The sequence below is a fragment of the Protomyctophum bolini genome, assembly GCF_963924005.1.
Source record: "Protomyctophum bolini genome assembly, chromosome: 21".
Lineage (NCBI taxonomy): Eukaryota > Metazoa > Chordata > Actinopteri > Myctophiformes > Myctophidae > Protomyctophum > Protomyctophum bolini.
Genome location: NC_137882.1, coordinates 23,422,479 through 23,435,826, shown reverse-complemented (window position 1 = coordinate 23,435,826; position 13,348 = coordinate 23,422,479). Strand labels below are relative to the sequence as shown.

The 13,348-nt window shown below is 41.7% G+C and overlaps 1 protein-coding gene across 2 annotated transcripts in view; it reads right to left on the bottom strand.

Annotated features, from left to right (window-relative positions):
- The window catches only part of LOC308336616 (copine-3-like), a 30,054-nt gene that overhangs the window by 15,742 nt on the left and 964 nt on the right, over window positions 1-13,348 (bottom strand). For both annotated transcript variants that reach the window (XM_080794044.1, XM_080794045.1), the window contains exons 2-7: window positions 11,078-11,315; window positions 9,638-9,817; window positions 2,907-2,981; window positions 1,952-2,023; window positions 1,693-1,773; window positions 111-200 (exon numbers count right to left, since the gene is read on the bottom strand). In XM_080794044.1, coding sequence (XP_080650170.1) covers window positions 111-200; window positions 1,693-1,773; window positions 1,952-2,023; window positions 2,907-2,981; window positions 9,638-9,817; window positions 11,078-11,245 — 666 coding nt within the window. In that variant the 5' untranslated portion in view covers window positions 11,246-11,315. The remainder of the gene's footprint in view (window positions 1-110; window positions 201-1,692; window positions 1,774-1,951; window positions 2,024-2,906; window positions 2,982-9,637; window positions 9,818-11,077; window positions 11,316-13,348) is intronic.

Sequence of the window (13,348 nt, the reverse complement as noted above, 5' to 3'; positions counted from 1 at the left end):
CTTCTTTTTTTTTTTTTTGGACCTTGTAAAATATTTGTTTCCTTGTATTGTATCTCTTATGTTGACATAAATGTGTGTGTGTGTGTGTGTGTGTGTGTGTGTGTGCGTACCTTAATTTGACTCTCCGGGTCTCCTCCACAGAGAGATTGCAGGCGGACAGTGAAGGCTTTCCATGTTGGATTCAGGTTGTACATCACCACCTGTAGACAACAGGACAGGTTGAGTCACAGTGGTTAATGCACACCACAATGCTTATTGCGTTTATAATTTATAATAGACCCACGCTTTAATAGAAACAAAGTGTCCATGTGGGATGTGTTTAGGGAAGAAAGAATGCAAGCACCTGATCATTCAGTCACAACTTCACAAGCAACCAACCAATGTATTACTATTTACCAAATGCCTGGCTCAGAAGAGTTCAATACCAGCCAAAGAATGGCAGCACTCTAGTGGAAGTTCCACTTATATTTAGATAAGGCACGGTTTGGCAAACCACATTCCTGTGTCTTATTTGAATAAATGTACCTGAAGGACACTTCCGTGTGTGCAGTGCCAATGTTTACCTGGTGGTTTACCACACAACACAGCCTTTAGCTAGCAGTACAACCAGCTACATTTTATCAGCGATGCAATACAAAATCACAAATGATTTAAGATTGTCGGGTGCGCGGCGGCTCACCCATTATACTTTATAAACGTAGATGGCAAGATAAGAATTAACACTCTCAGCGGCCAAGACGGAGATCTCCGCCATATCAAACTACAGTGTATAGTATATACACTACAATATATACTAAATATTACAAGCTCACACACACACGTGGTAATACGTTGTGATCTGATATTTTCCCAAGAAGTTTTTTTATTGAACTTTTGTCAAATGGGACGTTCTGCATAAAAGAGGACTTTTACTTTTGGTGGTTTAAGTATATTTTGATACCAATACGTTTGTACATTTTGAATACTGGACTTCTCCTTGTAACCGAGTATATTTCGATTGTGGTATTGATACTTTTAAGTACCGAAGGCTGGCGTCCAGTCATGGCATTAAAACACCATCAGGGCCCATGACGTAAATCACCGTCAAGTTCAAGTGCACGGTCATGTGCCCGAGACGGAGATTGATAATCGCCGTCAAATTAGTGCTATGAAAACTGATCGCATCGCTCTACAGCCTAGAGGCGCTTGCTGACGATGGGCACATTTTATTAATGGATTAAATAGGCCCGGGCCCTCAAGGTGTTAAGCATGGCACCAATGTCACTCTCTCTCTGGGCACTAGCCTGTTCCCTCTTCAAATTAAACCTCTTCTCTCCTTTGTGCCTTTTGCATTCGCTGTTACCCTTGTTGTTCACGACAGTCCGAACGCCACGCAAACCCGGCGTGACGTTCGGATGACATGATCAGCAGCAGACATAAAAAATAAATGGTGATTTCACTGCCTGGCAATGGTAGAAGTTGCCACCCTTAGTTGGAGTTGGAACAGGGCTAAGGGATCTTGTGCCCAAAACGTTGTGCCCACCCCTGCTGTAGAGATTAAATTGTCCATGAGACACAGCTGCATAAATGCTTTGCTGCACACATTTTACATACACTTTCTAGCTATCACATTTCTTCACCATGTTAAATTAATTATGCATGCATGGGCTGCTCTGTGAAATATGCTAGTGTATGTATGATGCATTTGTCCACCTCTGTCCTGTGGGCCAGCTGCCATGTCGTTCCAGTCTGCCTGTAGATTTCCAGGAAAGGGTCAGACTTTCCAAAGAAATCCTACAAAATAATGAGAACAATAAAAGCAAGAAGTTGATTCACGAAAGCGATTTTCAAGATCAGTTATACAAGTGCAATAGTTCCTTCATTGAATCTAAAAAACAAACACACTATAATATACTCAAATAACAGAAAACTCCAATATAACACGTTAAACAGAATCCATTCCACAAGGTACCTTTTTATCCAGTTTCCTTGCTGCCATTTCAAAATGCACCACTCTGTTGTCTGTTCTCTCTTCAGCACAGATCTACAAAACAAACAATTCAATTTGATATGAAATCATCAACATGCACATACCAGGACTAACCCGGGTGGAGTGGAGGGGAGATTGCACCAGGAACTGTCCGTTTCCCAAGCGCAAAAAATGCTCCCCGACAGCATAATCGTAGCAAATATCGTGTGCACGAGCCATAAGCCTGGAGGTGTGTTGATACCTGCTTTTCATGGGGCTGGTTAGAGCCTCTATGACTCTATGTTGTTCTCGGACACATCAGGACACAACACATGACATTATAAATAAACTGTCTCAACAGTGCATCACAGGTATAGTTACACCAATGGTCACAACTATTTTAATGGCACTATGCCACCCGGGAATGTGGAGCAACAACCTCATAGCATCATTATAGCCTCCTCACCCTGTACGAATGCCAGAGATGAGCCGTGACATAATAGGCTCTGAACAGTGAACACTTCACATCAACAGAACACAGAGTGGCCTGTGCACACATTTTACCACATCTCTGTCATCCGTCCAATCAGTGAGGACGTGACCAAGGTATTTTAATCCTTGCATCCTTGCATCCTTGCATATTATGAGACACTTAAGGCAGGGAAAGATAAATTCCTGCCCTCTCTGCTTCTCACAATCATGATGTTACTTTTTGGCATTATGTTTTATGTCAAAATCTTTACCATACTGAGTGCAGATCTTTTGTTGAAGCACTGTATGGACTGCATATGACTATGACATATGATATGCATACATGAGATGATTGACAACAGTGTCTCCCACAAGACAGCCAATATTGCACCCACAATGAGTATACACTAGCTTGCCATGTCTACATAATAATAAGTAGTAAATAGTCAATCTAAATGACATAAGTTTAGCCTTTGAAAGTACTTACGGTTATGGTGCTTTTGCCTGCAGGCGACTTGTTCTTCAGGAGCAGAGGCCTGGTCAGTTTACAACTGGACACAATCTGGACAGACAAACAAACACAAATAAAACACCAGGGGAACTGCTATCAATACTACCAATACTGGTTCTGATCGACCGCTGTTTTTAATTTATGCCGAACGGATTTGAACACTTTGGAGATTGTGTCTGGTTCTAAATTGCACTGTTGTTGTACATACAGACAGACATGTATTTGTTTTGTCCAAACGATGCTAAATGAAGCGAACTGGATTTAAATTTGATGCATTCCCCTGATATCGTTCATTGTCGAGTACAATGTCTTTATGCAACACATTTATGCATTGTCTTTATACGTTTTGCAGAATAACAATAGTATAAGCTCTATTGGAAATGTCTCAAGACACTATGCTGCTCCTAACAGCACTCACTTATCTTGTTTGGGACGAGATTGTTGTACAGACACAAGTTACATGTCAAGCCGAAGCCGGCCATTACATTTTGAGATTCTGGGTTAAATCTTGCGCCACCCCTTACACCAGGGATATTCAATTGAATATCGTTTTTTTTTTTAATATCGTTTTTCTTTTTTTTAGAAAGAATAATAGGGCTACTAAAAGTTACAGGTATGGTGTGTGCGATATTAATTGTGAGATTACCATAATGACGGTAATCATTAAAGGACCACTTTTCAACCTATCTTCATATAATAGGTCCTCACTAATAATCATGATAAATTGACACGTTTTTTTCTACTCGGTCTGTGTCACATAGGAGGGCTGTGGGCAGTTCAGAAACCCACCCAACAGTGACATCAATGGAGAATCCAAGCTATAGGCGGGTAAAAATATGGTTTGACCCTAAAAGAATTGTTACAAAAGGTTTCTCAACTGATTTATGTAGTATTAGGTGTCCTAAATAACATACTAAAAGTTTACCAAAGTTTGACCACCCGAAATGTGTTTTTTCAAGATGGCCGCCGCCAGTTCTTAAAATACCATTACTCCTCCATTATTCATCCTAGAAAAGTAATGTTGGTTATGTTTTGGTTATCTAGGAATCCAATTAGCATATATACATTTTAGTCAAGCAATTACAAGTACAATGATATATTAAAGCAATTGGTTATGAGGTTATAACAGTGTAATAGGACATTACCCTTTTCTATAATGCCGTACTGCCCAGGATTTGTGAATTCATCACCTATAAAACATTCACATTCTGTTGAAGCTTTCAGGAGATTTATTTTGATACCATAACAATAAGGAATACATTCATTATTACTGGGCGGTACTGTCATATGATGTGACATTTGTGAAAGCATGGCTGCCAAGTGATAGACTCATTAGACTGGGAATATTACACAAATCATGGAAGAAATGTACAGAGAAAAGTCTGCACTATTTTATTTGTAAAGGTGTCTGGCAATAATAATAATAAAAATATGTCCCCTATAGGGTAGTGGTTCCCAAACTGTGGGCCGGGACAAACATTGTGAAAATAGGCGGATCTATAAAAGCTCACAACGCTGAGTGTCTTTGCACCAAACACACTCAGTAGGACCAATTGGCCACTTGTCTGGTCTATGGGGAAGATGGACTCCTCAGTGGGGATACAGTGGAGAGAAATGGCCCCTCAATGAGCCCTCATGGGCCTAGAGACTAGAGGGTGTGCAAGTCAGTCCAGAGCTATCACACATGTATCTTGGTATATAGGCAGGAGTGTGGCTTGGATAGGGTTCAGTTATGCTTGTCACAGACATCTTCTTATTCCCGAGACTGTAGTAGTTGTGTGTGTAAAATTTATTTCACATTTACTTTGTGTTTGGTACTGCTGGCAATAACCTTGAGCCCTGGGCTCCAGTCTCGGTCTCCCCATAGAATCCCAATCTAACCTCCCTCCACGCTGTAGCCCTGCTGCTATCCAACAAACAAGCATTGCTGCCTTCCAATGCATGGCTTTTTAAGTCATATGGCAGCCAAGACTATGGACTTTAATGTTTGTTTAGGGCACACTAAATGACAACGTAGGATGCCATGTGGCCAATATAAATACAGTGGGCGCCCCTAATTTCGTGTTTTTTGCACCTTTTGCATTTTCGTACTACAGTAGCTGTTCTAGAGGAGAGGGGAGAGGGTATTCTGCGCCATAATGATCAGTCACTGGGGGCCCCAGTAATATTAATGGTCAGCCACCAACCAGACACCGACTCTCCTGTGAGCCAGTCCGACATAGGGACACCCCTGTCTGCCTGACAAACAATCATGCACCACGTGGAGGTCTTAGAACCACCACTATGTGGGTCTGACCCTTCTGTATACCTATGCCCACTCTAAGCGCCTATAGCTCAGACCTAGGAGCCAGCAGGAGGTCCATTTGGGACCACCATGCATAAGAACACAGTTCTGACAGTCTTGCAACATGTGGAGGTCTTATAACCACCATCAGTGGAGACTGTCCTCACTACCTAGGCTAACTCAAGAGGTCCTATCTCGGGAGTAAGAGCCAGCATGGTCCACATGGGACCAGTGGGACTATAAGCCAGGCGACATATAGGAACACTCCTCCCAGCCTAAGCTAAGTTCCTTAGTTTCTACCTCCTCCACACTCCGTTCCCCAGCATGCCCTGACCCTCACCTACATGAGTGAGTAGATTAATCTTGTGACTCATGTAGGCGTATTTAGTTTGAGATGTTTCCTCAATGTAGACATGCAAATGATGCAACTGGTGCAAGTTGCAACATCCTTTGCAGGAAACTATGGCATTGCATTTGCGTGCTCAGCCTCAAGAGTCATTTCCCTCTCTGTTAACCACACTCGCAAAGTGCAATAAATGTGATGCTGTGGAGTAGGAAACTGCGAGACAGGAAACCCAGTTTGTGGGCCCCTGCTAAACTGATGATGTTATTTAAGAAGGGTAACCGACTTGATTGTGACAATTATCGGGGCATAAGTGTGATCAATAGTGCAGCAAAAGTATATGACTATGTGCTTAATAACAGACTGATGTGCTGGTATAAGCCATTCCGAGAGCAGGCTGGAGCTCAACCTAGAAGAAGCTGCATAGAGCACATTGTGGCACTTCGACTTATAATTGAACATTGTGTCAGAAAGAAGCTGAAACTGTATGTTGCCTTTATAGACTTTTCCAAAGCCTATGACAGGGTGCCGAGAGGAAAACTGTTCAAGGTATTGAAGAGCCTGGGGTGTGGCGTTACTATGATCTTGGCCCTGATGTCAATGTACAGTGTGACAACAAGTATCCTGGGATCCACCACAATAACAGCATCCACTGGAGTGAGGCAAGGATCCCCTACATCCTGCTTCCTGTTTGTAATGTTTGTCGACATGCTCATCAGAAAGTTAAAACAATGTGGGGACGATGGTTTCCTAAAATGGCTCCATGTTTTAATGCTAATGGATGACACTGTCATCCTGGCAACATCAAAGGAAAGGCTGACTGAAAAACTGAAATATCTGGAGGAATATTGTGATGAATATGGCATGCTTGTTAATGAAAGTAAAACCAAATTTATGGCTATATCGGGATCTGATGAAGATAGGCAACCTATTCAGCTTGCTTCCCTTACAGTGAAGCATTGTGACAGTTATACATATCTTGGAGCCATCTTCACTGCTGATGGAAATGCCCGAAACTCACTTGCCCTACATGCAAAGGAGAAGACAAAGCACCTAAACAAACTGATTATCTTCCTGACCACCAACTATGATGCTCCATTTTGTGTAAAACATAAGGTTTTTGAGGCTGCTTTCTCATCAGCTATATTGTATGGGTGTGAGGCTTGGTTGAAAATCCCCTTAAAGTCTGTTGAAACTCTCTACATGGCTGGAGTGAAATCCCTACTTGGGGTAAGGGTTACTACCCCTAACTTAACCTGCCTGTTAGAAGCAGGACTGCCTACAATGCAAGCTTTGGTGAGAGAAAAGCAAGCCAGGTTCTTCACCAACATACAGCAGCGGAATGGCATGCTTGATGACCCCTTGTGGTATGTTCTTCAATTGCTGAAAAATGAGAACCAAGTCATGTATTCTCATTTATCTGAGATAATGGAGAAACGAGATCATATTGAGAGTGACCGAAGGGACATGATTCATAAATTACAATCCAAAGAGGGAACAAGATATAAGACATACCAAGCCATCAACCCAGATCTATCTGTTCACCCACTCTATACCAGCACCAGCAGTACACCTTACATTGAGGACTATTTGAGGATAACCTTTACACGGTTTCGGTTGTCCGCTCATAGACTGCGTGTGGAAATGGGAAGATGGAGCCGCATACCACCTGAACAGCGGTTTTGCCAATGTGAGACTGGTATACAAAACGAACAGCACATACTGGTTTGTCCCCTCACACAAGATATCAGAGAGAAATATGAACATGAGGGTATTGATTTGAGCTCACTCTTTGTGGGCACTAACAGAGAGACTTTGCATATGCTACATGCCTGCCTGTCACTTGTGGAGCAATAGAAAGCTCCTGTTGTAAAGGGTTTCTGTATTGTGTATTGTATATTTTAATGTATTGTACCTTTTTAAAGTTTTTGATTCATGGGTTTTTTATTATTGTTTGGACCCAATGTTTTATACATTTGTGTCAATAAAGTAACTAACTAACTAACTAACTAGAGGAGTTTACTGATCTTCCACATACCGTACAATACAATACAGACACTCTGTAGTGAGAACAACAACAACAACAACACCGGAACCGGAAGCACTGAGTCCTCCATGTTTCCCCCGTGCTCTTAAAGGCACCATAGCCCTCGGGTGAATGTCTCTCGCAGTCTCTAGATGTGGGTCACCACAATGCCATAGTTTCCTGCAAAGGATGTTGCAACTTGCACCAGGAAACATCTCCCCCTTTACCTCCTCACCCAACCCCACCTATCATACTCCCCTCTGCACCCGGTAGAGACTTAGGTTCTGACTACTCTGCACTAAGAGTAAATAATGCAATAAATTAGTTTTGGGTGGGTGTCAAAGATGAATTATTTAGTTTGAGCCTAATTTTATCCACAGATCCAAATATATATAATATTTCAATATTGCAATCAGGAGTAGGCTATTGTCTATCAACTGACAATATTCTCTGCCACAACCTTCTGAATTACTGCAAATTGTGACTATTAGTTTTGTTGTGTTTTGAGGATATCTTGAAACCTTATTCCAAAAATATATATAAATATTTATTAAATATTTAGTTTAGTTAACTTGAAATCAGTGACTATTTCAGAGGGTTTTAACAGTCACAAACACAATATTGGATTTCACAATTATCTAATTGTATCTCTGCAATTTGGACAAGTTCAATGGACTCCTAGACCCCAAAAACATAGGGTTAGACACAAAAAGTACTTGTCTAGGATGAATAATGAAGGAGTTAGGCTATTTTAATGGTTTTTAGGCCATCTTGGACGCCATCTTGAAAATAACACCTTTCGGGTGGTCAAACTTTGGTAAACTTTTAGTATGTTATTAAGGACACCTAATACTACATAAATCAGTTGAGAAACCTTTTGTTACAATTTTCTTAGGGTAAGGTGCTTTTTTTTCATATATTTACCCGCCTACTAATAGAAACTGCAGGCTTTCTAGTCCTGAAAAGTTGCGAAAATGGAAGCCATCATTCTCACAATAATAAACCCTGTTAGGGTCCATTTGGTTCCATTTGTACACTCTCAGAGTTACAGACCCATAAGGGTCCATTTGGTTCCAAACCATTTCCCTGGGGACCCCCTGGAACTGCCTCAAGGACCCTGGGGGTCCCTGGACCCCGAACACCACTTTGGAATCACTGCTCTATGTAATGTTTGTGAGTGTGTGTGTGTGTGTGTGTGTGTGTGTGTGTGTGTGTGTGTGTGTGTGTGTGTGTGTGTGTGTGTGTGTGTGTGTGTGTGTGTGTCCGTCCAGCTGATGGTCGTTAATGTCAAAGCAATGCTGTTTATGCACTGTCAAATAGGTCTAGGCCTACATCTATTCTAAGGTGGCATATACCTGTATAGACATATTACACTGCTCATTGCTGTGCGGAAATATACATAAATCTTCGTGTTTGAGCACAAAAAGCATTTTGAGAACGCACAAATTTCCGTGCTTCGCGCGCACACTGTGCGGCCCCCCACACACAATCATTCTACAGTTGTGGCCCCCGGCCTAATCTAATTGAATACCCCTGCCTTACACCTTATCCCTGAACTTATTTGGCTTTTCTTTTTACTATTTTGAAAAATGTAATGGATATTCTAGAATGCCAAATAGATTGCCAAATGCATATTGTGTATTTCTCTGCCGTACATTCAGTCTCATTGAAGCATTCTCATAAATGTGCTCAAACTGCAGCTGTCAATCTAACAGCCGACTTGACTCCTCCACGCTGTCAGCAAAGGTATACTTATTTGTGTGTCGCCCTTATGTTTAGCACAGATCCTTATATGGACATTCAGTATAGGATCTCTGTTAAGACAAGACTATAAGAACTGTCTGAGAATGGGGTTGGGGAGGCTTGCGCCCGGAGGGGCTGCTGGAACAGGCACGGAGGCCTGTTCCTGTTCCTGTTATGTAGTTACTCTGCTGAATCTTCTTAATACATTCGCAACACTTCACTTTGTCATTCCTTCATCTTTGGAAGATTAAGAACGGGTACAAAGAACTAATACAAACTTATGTTATGTACTGTATACAATGGATGCTTACCTGGCCCAAGGTACACTCCAACTCCCCCAGGAAGTCATCATCACCGAGGTCGTAGGTGTTATTGTCGATGTCGTAGATGCAGAACTTCAGCTTCTGCACCATCTCAAAGTAGTAGTCGATGACAAATGTCTTGGTGAACTTTGGGCTGAGGCAGTTGTCGATTCTCTCTGTGCGGCCCAACTGATGCAAGCAGGAGTAAATGTAGAGGGAAGTAGAGTCAAGGTGATTTTCACGGCGTTTTGCGCACCCGAAAGTAGTACAAGAAGGCTATCACTAGCTGTCGGCCTGATACCAACACCCCACTAGAACCCACTAGACAGCTGCGAAAAACTGATAAAATCAAACCCAGTCCGAAAAAACTTTATCCGGACGCAATATTCGGAGGCAAACGTGATTGGCATGAAGTTCAGTCGATTATTCATTGGACGTCCTCCGAATTTCGCACCAGTGTGCAAACACCTTCAATGCATCTTTTCTTTTTTTTACTTTATGGTGTTAATTTTTAAGCTTGTAACCATAAAAAATGTTTAACCACTTTCAACCTGACGTAACTACTCAGGGCGTTATTGGTGAAATTCTTAGAAAAATGTAATGTCAGTGGCTCAGTGACATTATGTATGACATATATTTGATTTGAAAAAGATGGCAGTGTGCTTGTGAAATATGATGCTGATTGCCCTAGTAGTACGCAAGACTAGGTGTGAACAGACACACAGGGCCAAATGCATGAGTCTCCATCCTGGCAGAGATTTATCACGTGATACTGCTGCAGTATACACAGTATAATTACTCATATGACAAAGCATAAAGCATAAACCAGGCTCAAGTGGTTAAAGCATTTGGATTTTCAATGCTACAACTTAATTGAGTAGCCTACTCAAACTAAACAATGGGTATCTGAAATTGTGTGTTGTCAAAATGGTGGAATGTGGAATGCAGTTGGGCAGACCTATTGACCTCATAGCCTTCCTTTAGCATTCCTTTTCGGTTGGGGGTCGGGAACGGATGATAATTACGTCATGATGTTGTAGTCGCTGATTTGTAGTCATCAGGCAGGAAACCGAAATAAGAACTACCCCGCAAATCCGCAATCATAATTTCAGGGTCTACCCAATAAAATCCTTGATGCAGCGTAGTTTTGCTGATTTTTATAATAAAAAATAAATATAAATGTGACTTTCCAAAGACTATTTAGCGTCTGCATTCCTTTGTTATCCCATCATGGGGAAATTCTATTTTATTGGGTAGGCCCTAAAATTATGATCACAGGGAATTATTATCATTATTCTAGCATGTGGTTTCCTGCCTCTGATGACTACAAATCAGTGACTACAACATGATGGAAGTTACAATCCACTCCCAGTCCCGAACGGATCACAGTAACACAGACCGGGCTTTTCCTCCGAGGTGGAAAGCCTGGTGACGTGAGGGGTTACTGACCTCATACCACTGGGACCCCGACGTGTCCATCAAGAGCACACACAGAGGGTCCGACTTGGAGAACACGTCCATGTCCAGGAGGTTCTCACAGGACACCGTCAGCTCCACCTTCGTCATACACTGTCCCGCAGCCTCTGGGCCTGCAAACGGAGGCCCGCCGGCTGCCATGATGGATGACTGCCTGTAGATGATAGGACACACAGAGACACACACAGCCCACGTACACCGACGGTTACACCTGCAACAAGGGCAGACAAAACAGCCACGGGTCAGACAACAGGGTATCACACTGAAACAGCCACAGGTCAGACAACAGGTATCACACTGAAACCGCTTTTTGCTTTTGTTTTGCAAGCAGCAAGATAAACACAAGATAGCACAAGACCCTACCCCCTTAGATGGCATTTCTGTAGACTTAGATAGCATTTGATACAGATACAGAAGGGGCAGCGGTGGCCGAACGGTTTGCGGAGCGGTCTTGATATCGGAAAGGTCGCTAGTTCGTATCCCCGGACCTGCACGTTAAAATTACCACCGTTGAAGTGCCCTTGGACAAGGCATTGAACCCCTACCATGAAATGTTCTATGAGCAGGGCCTGGCTGTAAACAAGTTCTTGAGCTTAGTCCAGTTACCCTGGGTAAACAATACATAGTACCTTTCCTTTCCTTTCACTTATAGCATGTTATGTAGACAGCACTATAATTGCATTGTATGTAGTCATAGCACGTCATAGTACATAATGTATAGCATATATGTATAGTTTATATGTAGAGTTTCATTATATAGATTAGATATTCCACTGTTACTTTCTTAGCTTACGCATGTTTCATTCTTTTTATGTGATGTACTGTATTCCCATGCTTTTTTTGTTCTTGCTTAATGTAAGTCGCTCTGGATTTAAGAGCGTCTGCTAAATGCCTAAATTGTAACTGTAAATTGTAAACACACAGCCCGTAACTAACTAAACTCTAGTATTCACCACTGCCGTCATCGTCTTTATATTCCAGGTGTGGAGTCTGGCACACCTGTAGCCTGTCACTCCATCCATGTACTGAGATCAGATTCATACGAGGTTTCCACTGGACACACACTGGTCTGATTAACCCATTCTGACCTGAGATCAGATTCTAAAAATGTCAGTCGTTCTTCGATTTTTCAAAAATAGCAAACCTTCAAGCTTGTAGCGCGCCACTTGGTGGCGCGCTATGAGCTTGTAGATCTGCTATTTTTCAATAGCTAAAGCATAACATGATGCTAACACCAAAATGGGTTCCCGTTTAGAATGGGTTAAAGCTACAGTAATAGTGCTTGTTGTGGATGGCCCATTACGCCAGTTAATCATTATCTATACAATTTTTTTTATAATAATGCCCAAAGATCATTTGTATTTATATGGGAGCATATAATAGCACTGACGAAGGTCTTAGGACATTTTGCTTTTTAATTACACTTTGAGCACAGAGCACTTTATGAGCATGATCAAATAAAAGCAATCATATTTTCTTAAGTCTCAGTCTAAGGAGTTTTACTTCTATTTTCTATACGGTGAGCGAGTATTTTTCTGACACAGTTTCCCCTATTTATATAGGAGCAGAAGGATATTTTATTTTGAGAACAATGGAAGGAGACGCCATCAAAGTCACGTTATGCTAAAACACTTTTTAAGTGTTTAGCGTAAACACTGTTTACACTAAAGGCCAGAGCAAATATCTACTGCCTCAGGCTCTGATACATAAAATAATCTAGTTAGATTCACTGACTTCTTTGGTTAGTTACTAGTAAATGTTAAATGGTGTATAATATAATCTGCAGTATAGCACTTTAGAACATGCATTACATGTTGTCTTGCTCAAGAACACTTTGATACGAAGCCAGGAGTCAGGGATCAAACCCGGATTGATTGAATGAATCATGGATTGATTGACTGATTGAATCATGGAACCTTCCAAATTGCACAATGGCCATTCTACCTCCTTATCCAGTGGTTTACCCATGGTTATTATAGCCACTGGGTAGTTAATCTGAATTCTGAAGTGGCATTGCACCACATCAGAGTAATCTAGTAAGAGAGTAATGACACTCCCGTTGACTCTCATTGTAACAATGGAATGCGGAAGTGCTCATTCTATCTCAATGGAATAGTTCCAGCCATGGGAGCACACCACACATACCATGACTGTAATGTCAATTGTAGTATAAATTGGGTGTACAGTGAAATGAAGCCTCCTGTAATCTCCTGAATACTATTTAGACACACCACTCATCTATGC